Source organism: Juglans microcarpa x Juglans regia, chromosome 1D (genome assembly GCF_004785595.1).
Source record: "Juglans microcarpa x Juglans regia isolate MS1-56 chromosome 1D, Jm3101_v1.0, whole genome shotgun sequence".
Classification (NCBI taxonomy): Eukaryota; Viridiplantae; Streptophyta; class Magnoliopsida; order Fagales; family Juglandaceae; genus Juglans; species Juglans microcarpa x Juglans regia.
The window spans coordinates 12086347-12097984 of NC_054594.1; the positions used below are offsets into that span (position 1 = coordinate 12086347).

General features: G+C 32.3%; 1 protein-coding gene across 1 annotated transcript; it reads left to right on the forward strand.

Moving 5' to 3' along the window:
- Positions 1–9176: 9176 nt before the first annotated feature.
- LOC121238637 lies at positions 9177–11324 on the forward strand. The gene is made up of 4 exons (XM_041135601.1): positions 9177–9679; positions 9791–10051; positions 10376–10535; positions 10705–11324. Exons 1-4 carry the CDS (start codon positions 9473–9475, stop codon positions 10881–10883), a joined length of 807 nt encoding a protein of 268 aa, XP_040991535.1. The 5' UTR covers positions 9177–9472; the 3' UTR covers positions 10884–11324.
- Positions 11325–11638: the final 314 nt, after the last annotated feature.

Below are 11638 nucleotides of genomic sequence, written 5' to 3' on the forward strand. Positions count from 1 at the left end.
GCACTAACTCAGAATTTATTTTCTTTACTTTTCTTTCATTCTCTTTATTTTCTTCTTACCTCTTCAACTCTACCATACGATCCCACTCTTTATCAAAACAATATTTCGGTCGAGTAGCAGACCACATGCTTTGAAGCAAATAATATTTCGAATGTAAACAGAGCAGATTCCTTTAGGATGTTGAAGTAGTTTGCGCGAGGCCACAACCCAAATTTTTTAGGACTTTGAAGCATTTCTCCACCAAGAAAAATTGGCCGACCAGAGCACAACTGAGAAAACTGGCCAATCATAGCATTTTTCTTTATATCATAAACCTCCTTGTTGAGCTTGGTAAATTTATCACCCCCATCTACTTTGTCAAAAAAATACAAGTTTACAGTCTACACTCTACCCTAGAAGTCTGGAACCCAACCTCATTTTTAACCTCATTTTTTGATTTTTTTTCACCAACCAAGAAATAGAAAGTCAACCCAGAAAAGCTATAACCCCCCACCAGCTGGACCTCCCAAATGCATTTACCACTAGATTATGAACAAAACAAGAAAATAAAATGCTTTTTGCTGCATATCCACCGCTTGACCCAGCTCAATGAAACCATTTCTGTTACTCAGCTTACACAAAGCTTTACAATTTACAAAGCACAAAACCCAATCATTTGCAGCTCTTAAGAGTATCAATTAAAAAAATAATGGAATTCATGCATGTGGGGAAGACAAAGGAATGGAAGTCTCAAATGGAGGAAAACGAATTCATTTTGGGCAAAAAAGAAAACGGTGTCGTTTTTAGTTCTGCCACGTGGGACACGGTTCCCCTACCAGATTACAAATAGCTTTTCTCTTTTTAATAATGTTTGACTTGTCAACAAGTGAAGATAAAACATCATAAGTTTAGGATTATTCAACCACTTACCATTCATAAATGAAAGTAGGAATATATCTTTGAATTCCAACTTCATCTAAGGTTCAGTATGCAATTTGTATAGTAGTTAGTTTTAAGTTATCAAAATTATTACATTTTCTTTCCATTAATTAAGAAAAAGTATTTTCTCGACAAGTTTGCCCAACTTTATTCAGAAGAGTTTGTGAGACTACATTTATAAAGGGTCAATGACCAATAGTATCTCTCAATTAGAAACCCATGCATGATGCTTGCCTCACAACTTTGGGATAGATTGTGACGAATGGAAATTTTGAAAGCGCCATTTAAAAGGGAAAATTAGATAATGTGTGATGCATTTAAGGGTATTTGGACCGACAACATATATTTAGTATAATTTGCTTAGAAAAATTCTATTTATAAGCCCGTGGGCGAAACCTGCCAATGAAGGGGGTAAAACCTGCTGGCATAGTTTCGGCTAGATACCTTCGATTCATCGATGTCTTTGTCGGTTTCACTTCATAATCCTATAAAAAAAATTTCACAAATCTTAGTGTCTCACAACAAATATAATTGTGCAAATCTCACAATAAATAATCAAATATCACAGTAAAAATTAGAAAAATGAATGGTAGATGAGAGAATCGATGATAGAAAGAGCCGAAAGGGAGATGGGAGACAGAACTTGGAGGGAGATGAGAGAATCAAATATGGGCTGTCCACTACCAATCATGTGGTGCTGTAACTGTGAGAGTTTCAATATTTGTTTGGTTTGACGGTAGCTGTCCAATAATATTAGCGTGTGCTAGCTGTAGTACTTCGTGTAGGGATTTCAATATTTCTTAAATTTATTAATTGTGGGATGAAATTATGATAAATAATTCATGCTTTAAAGAGATGCTTAAATTTGGCCTTTTTTTCTATGATCAGAAGTGTATATATATATATATATATATATATGTACGCATGTGTGTGTGTTTGTTTTATGGTTTATTGTTGAGAATAGTGGAAAAAATGAAAGAAAAATTAGGCATATATAATACCTTCAGTAACTTTGGATGATTATTTTTCAATTAATATATATAATCTATTCATAGCTAATTCAATTATTTTTCAGTACGTTGTTATATAAGGATGATTATTTTTTTATTTAGTAAACGTGAACGTCTTTGATTCTAGACGACGACTGTGAACAAGCTAGCCATGGCTATAGCTACGTACTAGGGAAGGAAACAACGTCAGAGTTTGTACCAACCAGCGAAGGTCGGAGTGTAGGATATTGCAGGATTTCTAAATTTCCTCGAAATCGGAGCGCCCCATGCACTCGCATCCGGCAGATATATTAATAATAAATCATATATAGGCCGGCTATGTACGTGACCATGTCATCGCAAGCAATATTTCTCAATTCTTTTTTGCTAATAAGTTGTAGATCATGCAAGAAAAGAGGCAAACCGAGAGCTAGATCAGGGGCTATCTGATCACTATATATATATATATATATATATATATATATATATATAAGCCAACGTAAGACGTCGGAGTTGATCATGATCATCATGAGAGAAACTACTTATTACGTACGTGAATCCAACTTCTTAATTTGCCCGATCACTAGTCATGTACGTACATGAGATATAAATTAATATAATTAAGTTTTTAAAATAAAAAATAGAAAAAATTAAGGATCGGAGAAATATATATATAGAAAAAGCATGCAGATAGATTCAAAAGCAGCCCAACTACTACTTATTATTATGTTTTTGAGTAAACGTGAGCCGCATGTAACCGTGAAGAGAGGTTACTAGCTAGCTAGCTACTACCGCTCGACGTTGCTTATAAGTGGAGGAAGAAGAGTTGAGCCACTTGTCAGTATTATATTATATATAAGCTAATAAATAAGTCAAATATAGAGATTATAATTAATTCATTGTCTTACTAAACGTCTGATCAGCAACGTCTAATTATGATGGATGTTGTCCAAGGCAGGCAAGGTTTTATAATATCAAATTAAAGCATATATATATATATAATATCCCTTTTTCTTTCGGTTTCCAATCTCTGACTTGGTGACAATTTACCAAACGACCAATTAGTAATCTAAATACCAGTTTCTTGTTGAAATTTTCTACATCTGAATACTATATATATATATATATACATACATATAAAAGACTGCATGCTTAAAGATAGGAGGTTGAAAGTCATGGCCGAGGTGCAGATTTTTCTTTAATATTTGGTCTTGGTGTTGTTTTTTTAAAGGCATAGCGTGTACAACGCGCGCGCGAACGTACACCAAGTGGTATCAGTCAAATTATTAAGGCAAAATAAGCCTCTAATTTAGGGTTTTGATTGATCAGAAAGTCATGAAATCATGAACTGTGAAAGTTGAAGATCAAGCTGCAAGACTTCATCAACCCCGGCCGGCCCCACTTTATTTCTTTGATCATTTCACCTTTTTATATAAATGCATGTCAGCTAGCATTGGGATTTTCTTCTGATCCCATGGAATTAATATACTTTGTAGTTTGTACCTTTAAATTAATAATGTTACTTAAAATTATGATATTTTCAAAAGATTATGTGCACATGATGATTATCTTTCTTTTCTTTTTTAATCTATCTTAATGGTTAAAAGAAATAAACTGCATTAATGATTTGAAATTACATGAATAATATATATATATATATATATACATGTCGACCCTATATAGCTAGCTACTACGTACGTTATAAATTAGAGAGTACGTGACATATATATAATTTTATGATGTAGAATTTGAAAACAGGCCTATATATACAACGTTATACGTGTCTTTTATTCGGTTAAATCTCAGATCACTCGTATATGTATTAATGCGCACACACGGAGTTAAATTAAAATGTTTTTAGGCATACGTCACAAAATCCACACGGAGCACACACGGAGTTAATTAATTAAAATGTTTTTTGGCATACACAAAATCCACACGGAGTTAAATTGACTAGACTTTTGAATTATTAACGCAATCCTTCGATCCACCTGGACAAGCACACACGTACGTACGCAAAATTCGCGACTCTCTTTATTCTCCGCGCGCGCGCGCTCGCTCGCTTTCATATAAATAAATGCCAAAATCATGTGAATATATTCCCCATATATCTATCCAATTAGTACGTACAGCCAGCCAAATGTCAACCCCATTAATTAATATCCTTGATCAGTACTTGATTTTGGATTACTTTCAAAGTTTCCTAGCTAGCTAGCTAGCTAGGGCTTCTCTACTTTTGAATCTTGATACTAATACCAACAGAATTTGTACGCGTGAAGAGCACTCCGATGGGATTTTGTAAAACTTATTTTTATGTAAAATTTGAAAAAAGTAGCTCAAAATGATCTCTCACGGATCATATATTTTCAAATCTATTTTACATACTGTTTAGCTAAATGCAGCGTGAATTGTATATAAATATAAAAATATTTTATTTATTTATTCTCTTTTTATGTATTTTATCTCTCACAATAGTTTCTCCCTCTTTATAATTTTTTCTAATAAATTATTAAATAATATAATATAAAGAAAAAATAAATAAACTGATATATGATACATTGTAAAAATTAATATGTAAAATAGAAAAAATATATTTTGGTGATGTATTTTAAAGAATAAGATACATAAACTATTGAGAGTACTCTCTAGCATATATAGGTTAATGTAGCAATTAATTGTTAATTAATTTGGAGTTTAATTATTTACAAATATATATAGTCTATATTAAATATACATTAAACAGTACACTACTAGCTGTTTAATTAAAAACTTAGCGCATCAGATAACATAAGAATATATTTTTATTTAACCCTTTTCATAATTATAATGATTTTATAATAAATTACGTGGTAATATATCGACTAACAAGTAGCAAAATTTGTTTAGAAACTTGTAAAAGTTAAATTAGATGAAGATGCGTGGAAGCATGATATATATATATGTGTATATATATATATATATATAGAGAGAGAGAGAGAGAGAGAGAGAGAGAGAGAGAGAGAGAGAGAGAGAGAGAGAGTGAGTGTTTTACTTGGAACTGGTTGAATTTGAATAGATTAGCCTGATTTTGATAGTGATTAAGCTGATCTTGAAATCACCAAGTTTAGGCTGTGTTTGGATGTTGAATTGAGTTGAATTGAGTTGAGATGATAAAATATTGTTAGAATATTATTTTTTAATATTATTATTATTTTGAGATTTAAAAAATTTGAATTGTTTATTATATTTTATGTTGAGATTTAAAAAAATTATAATGATGAGTTGAGATGAGTTTATATACCAAACGAAGCCTTAATGTAATCACTAGTAAAGAATGTGTAAATGTCTCCTTCAACTAGTATATTGCATATGCTTTGGAAGGGAAATAAAGGTTAGGTTATCACTATTATTAAGAATATATATATATATATATATATATATATTTAGGTATAATTTTAAGATGTGTAAATTTTGAGCATTCTTTTTAAAAAATTGGAATCTATCATTATAAAATTGAATAATTATACATAGAATCATGAAATGCGTAAACTTTGCATAATCACTTTGAAAAAGAATGAAGTCTACTATTAAAAAATTAGTCTTTTTATGTGGATTTTATGTTTTATTTATTTCTTTTAAAATAATTACATGGTGGTTATATAATTTACAATTATAAATATATATTTTTTTTGTAAAATTATATGAATATACACATCCTGATATTACAAATTTTATTGGTATATTTATCAATATTTAGGTAGTTGATTTGACTCCATGAGTATCTTGCTTAATTCAGACTAAGTTAATTTATGGGGGATTTATGCTATATTTTTATGTGAATCCAAAGACTACTTTCCGTACCAAAGAATAACTCCATTCAATCTTATCTTAAATAATAAAAATAGATAGGAGTTTCTAGACTAGGATTGCTAGCTTCCCATTTTGTCCAATATTGTACTAATATTGTCCACGAGTGGTTCAGACTTTTTGTGGACCTGCATGTGATGTGAGTGGGATATTAGAGAATATTATATACAATTTCGTATTTATGTATGAATTGCATATAAAACAATAAATATTTACGTACGTAATAGTTGTGTGATGTGTGAAGCTGTTCCATGTAGAGCCACATTTACAAGTTGTGCGCTTGGCGTTATTAGTTATTAAAATCGTCCTCTTCGCGGCTGCAATCCACCACATTATTTAGTGGTTTAGGATGTGTTTGGTTGTAAGATTCAGCTGAATTCAGTCTAATTTTAAATTAAATTTAACATTCAAATATCTAACTCTCAAATTATTAAACTTATCTCAACTCAACTCAAAACTTCTTTACAAGTGGAACCCATAATCTTTTTCAACTTAACATATTTTTATACGTGAGACCCACAATATTTTTCAACTTTTCATAAAAAGTATTAAACTCATCTTAACAACCAAATACATTTTAAACTCAATTTAAATAGACCTCACATAACTTTCTCTATTACTCAACTCTCTACTCTTTTGCACCGCATGCAATTCCTTTTTCTCTTTGCTTGAGTCTTTTGGATGGTCTTTTGTATTATATATATATGTGTGTGTGTGTGAAATTTTTTATAGAAAAGTCTTACACCATACAAGTGTTACACCTTCGTCTAATGATCAATATATATGATTTGTCATTCTATTTTAATACTTAAATATATGTTTTTAAATAGAAGGATAAAAATAACAAATTATATGCTGGTTAGATGAAGGTCATGTGTTGTGTAAGACTTCCTAAAGTTATAAACAGCGATGATCACCTTAAAATGTGTAAATCTTGAGTAGTTGTTTTAAGAAAAGTAAGTTTATTGTATAGTTTTAAGGTGTGCCCTACTTCTTTTTTTTTAAATGATGCGGGGGTTACACAATTTAAAGTTGTACAAATTATATATATATATATATATACACACACGCACACACGAGTAATGCTATTATGTTACCCTTTATCTTAAACTCTATCATTCCCAATTGCACTCGTTAATGTCTCTAGTGGGTTCTTCGATGAATAGATGTATTATTATTATTATTATTATTATTATTATTATTAAGTCCCGAACGTCTCCTACATAATATTGTTCTATCGTGTTCCTCCATATTTAATTAAGGACCTACACAATTATACATACGTGTGATTGAGCGAGTACTCTACAATTGATGAATTATATATGATCGATCTTTCTTTTGCATGTCTATCATTATGTTAGATTTCACGTTCATACCCATATGAATAAAGATTTAAATTTTTAACAAGCAAGTAGAACATATCATTTATGGAGAAACATCATGCAATCATATATATGAAGACATCATATGAAGACATCATTCAATCATATATATATATATATATATGGCAAAGTTAACAACATATCATTTATGGAGAAACATTTTATTTATCATAGATTTTGCCATATTCAATCGATGTTGCATATTTTAAGTGACTCTCCATTTAAATTGTTAATATATATGAATAATCAGTTAAAATACAACACACCAACTTAATTACGTGACGCTGCAAAAGAGTTGCGATGAGGTGTTTAATCTTAGACTAATTATGTATAAATTGTTTATATATATGTTTTGGGGTTTAAAAGCAACGGCAACGGAGCTTGATGATGACACCCCACGGCACCAGCCCCATGGAGGGATTACACGCCTCTCCAAAGTGGCATATTCTTGAGCCGAAAGTGAAGTTTGAAGGGCAGGTGATGAGGGTCCTCATAATTGGTACTTGTGGCTGCAGATGATTACCTAGAAAAGATACCAATCTGGTAGACAACACAACAACCAAAATCTCAAAATTTCTTTTCTAAGCCACAACATGTTTGCATTATATATGTGGATGTCAGCAGCCCATGATAATAAATTGCTCATTTGGATGGTGTATATAATTTATGAGTTAATTTTGCTATACATCAGCCACTATTCATCTCCACATCCTATACTTGATAATTTTTTTTCATTAGATATGGAGTAGTGAATAGTGACTGATAAGAAAAATTATTCATAATTTATACATAAGTAATAGTGTTACATGCACTTACAGTTTTACTTATAATTTTACTTATAAGACTCATTTTGTTAATTTTTTTTTTAAATTCAAATTTTGAATTTCAAATTTCATGATTTTCAATATATTAATAACTGACATGTGGAGAAGTAAATTTTTTATAAATTTTTCTTAAATACATTTAACATTTTCCTTTATACATATATAGTTGGTTGTGCATGCAACATTATCAAGTTTGGGCCTAGCTAAGGTTTTGTGCAGAAAGTTAAGAGTATAGGCCTACTTTTCCCCCTTTCTGATGACAGTAAGCCCATGGGCCGATGTAGATACAGAAACAAATCTAAAGACTCAACCCATATGTTGAGTTTTATTTGCTTGGAATTTTGTAGCCTGATTTTGGTTGTTTTTGTGGGCTACAATACTTATTTTGGACCATGTTGAGTTTAATATTGTATACACGTGTGTGTGTGTAATGTCTATCCAGAATCCATTAGTTTTGTTAGTTAAACAAAACAGTAAACATCTTAATTATTTTTAATTATACTTATTTTTCAATCTTACATTATAACGAGAAAAGTGATAATAAAATGACTGAATGTATAACCTTGTAGGATAACTCAGCTCAAAAATCTAGAATAATAATTTTCAATCAATATAATAGTGTTACTTAAAAATGCTTCTCACACCAAGAAATTAAGCTCATGGATTTCTAACTATTGTATTTATGATATACTTGATAATTAAATATAAATTTAAATATAGTAAATATATTCGGCAGCTCCCTATTAAGGCTCAATTTGGATATAAAAAAGATTTCAACTCAACTCATTTTATCTCATCTCATCTAATCATTATAATTTTTTTAAATTTTTACAGAAAATATAATAAATAATTCAACTTTTTTAAATTCTAAAACAATAATAATATTAAAAATATTTTAAAAATATTTTATTCAACTTCCATCTTTCATCTCAACTCAATATCTAAACATCTCCCAAGTGTTATGCATGGTTCTTTAATAATTTCTAATTTGATAAGGGAGACTACAGAAATTGAATCTGTTAATGACGATTACAGACTCGATAAGGAACTTATAATATGGTACCGCTGATGGTTATTGGTTATTTAGACATTAGTCTTGTTGGTTTGGTCTTTTTTCTTTTATTGTATTACAATTTTTCTATGATTGAATTTGAAAATGATAATTAAGATTTGACATAATATACAAAAAAATATCAGAAAAATCGCTATTAGGATAATAGATATGGAACGACATTATGGTAGGCGATTGGTGAAGAATCTGAAGATGATATCAGAAGCCTCTCGTTTGTTCGGCACGCTTCCGAGTTCCCAACTTCCCGTAGACGACTCTTGGGTCTTGCTTTCCATGAGGAGGAAAAAGGTGAGTGGGGTCCCTTATTAGAGTCGCTAAAGATCAGCAGAGACGACCGACCATATGAATTCAAACCCCATCTTGAAATCTCAGTTCCTTATCTTTTCTTGAACAAAGTCGACGTCTAATTTCTCTGCTCAATACAATTCCGGACCGAAGGCAATGGCAGTCACTCTCAGCCTTCTCAGGCTCCCTATTCTTCCCCAGAAGCCGCTGCACTCCCACTCAAAACTGCCAATTCCATCCAACTCAACAAAAGCGTGCATCTCCAAGGACTCGGCAAGCAACCCACAGCCACTCTTCCGTGCTCTTAAATCGGCTTCTCTTCCCCTCACAGCACTTGCAATACCATTAATTCTAGACCCAAAGGCAAGTACCCTCACCCCAATTTCAGATTTCTTGTGCTTTTTCTTGTTTTCGTTTTAAAATTGTAAACTTTGAAGTACTCTGACTTTGGTGGGGGTGAATTTGATTATATAGGATGCACTTGCTGTTGGTGGGGAGTTTGGAATATTAGAGGGAAGGTCATTTGCACTCATTCACCCCATTGTGATGGGTGGTTTGTTCTTCTACACTTTGTGGGCTGGATATTTGGGTTGGCAATGGCGGCGAGTCCGGACGATACAAAATGAGATTAACGAGCTCAAGAAGCAGGTGAAGCCTACCCCGGTTACTCCAGAAGGGACAGCAGTGGAAGCGGCACCTTCTCCGGTTGACCTCAAAATTCAACAACTCACTGAGGTGGTACCTTTTAACTGATATTGTTTTGGAAACTCCTCTGAAATAAAAGGCATTTTAGGTTTGGAAATTTAAGTAGTATTAGCAATGTCGGTTTTCTTTTAGCACGACAATAAGGAAAGGAATCGTTGATAACATTATCGTCTGAATGGAATTTCCGGTTACAAAATGTTTATTTAAATGTCATTGCAATATTTCTAGGACTATTAAGTTGGCAGCTTTATTTTTATCACAGAAATGGGTTTTGAGTTACGCTGTTTATGTATTGAAAACAAATGTATAACGCTCACTCTAGGAGTGACTGAGCTCTTGGTTTGTCAAATTCAGGAGAGGAAGGAGTTGCTGAAAGGGTCTTTCAAGGATAGGCACTTCAATGCAGGGTCGATACTGTTAGGATTTGGAGTGTTCGAGTCTATTTTTGGAGGAGTAAACACATGGTTTAGGACAGGAAAGCTATTTCCAGGGGCCCATTTGTTTTCTGGTGCAGGTAAATCTAATGCTTTGCAGTTTTTGCAAAATTGAACAGAGCGGCAAGTAGTTCACATTTAGCCAACAGCTATTAGTTGAGAAAAGGGTCTAGATCTGAGAATATACAGGTCGCTGTTCTGCATTTTGTGGATATTTAAGCTGATTTTTCTGATATAATTTATGAACAGCCATTACAGTGCTATGGGCAGCCGCTGCGGCTCTTGTACCTGCAATGCAGAAAGGGAATGAGACCGCTAGAAATCTTCATATTGCATTCAATGTGTTGAATGTTCTTCTCTTTGTGACCCAGATCCCCACTGGACTTGATATTGTCTTCAAAGTTTTTGAATTTACTACATGGCCCTGAATTGACAGGTATTCCTGGTGATCTCTCTTGTTTTTGGGCCGCACAACATATATCTTAGATTCTAGGGTAAATAATTTCTATGTGGCTGTATCAGGTTCACCGAATTAAGGTGAAAACCTTCTTGTCTATGTTCATTACATGAAAAAACCACATTGACCTTTAGGGATAAGCCACATTAAGGCGTGCTTGACTGTGGGATGGTTTTACTAAATATTGTAATCACATTATACGTTACAAAATCACTGTAAACTACCACTCCCCATTTTGTTATGTGGTATGTGCTTGTCCTCTGCATGATTGGGATGGGCTGGAAAACTGTCCAAGGAAACTCTCCGGACCAATACCCATTTTTTTATTAATATCATTTTGCTGCTGCAAGCTGCATATCTGGTTCTGCCACAGATATACATTTATGTGTCTGTATAAATGGAAGCACTTATCCATTTAGGGTCTCTATGTCATCTTTAAACTCAAACACTTTATTATTATTATTATTATTATTTGTTTTTACTTTTCAAATTTGAATGCATCTACAGGCATTTAGAAAGATTTTTTAGTTTTTATTTCGTTTCAATGGTAAACGTGTAATTTGCTATTATTCAGTTTTTGTGCAAAATTTAAGTATTTGTCCATAGGTACTCAAATCCACCATCCCACCCACCAATTGGGCCAGGATTGTGTCTGTAAACAGACCATTAAAAGTATATGGATCATGGAAATCTGATGGATATCAGTAATTTGCTTTGATACGTTTG

Bases quoted from the DNA above. Each gene is read 5' to 3' on its own strand.
- LOC121238637 (XM_041135601.1), top strand. From the start codon at position 9,473: ATGGCAGTCACTCTCAGCCTTCTCAGGCTCCCTATTCTTCCCCAGAAG. The intron at 9,680-9,790 runs GCAAGTACCCTC...TTGATTATATAG, and splicing joins CATTAATTCTAGACCCAAAG to GATGCACTTGCTGTTGGTGG. The intron at 10,536-10,704 runs GTAAATCTAATG...ATTTATGAACAG, and splicing joins CCATTTGTTTTCTGGTGCAG to CCATTACAGTGCTATGGGCA.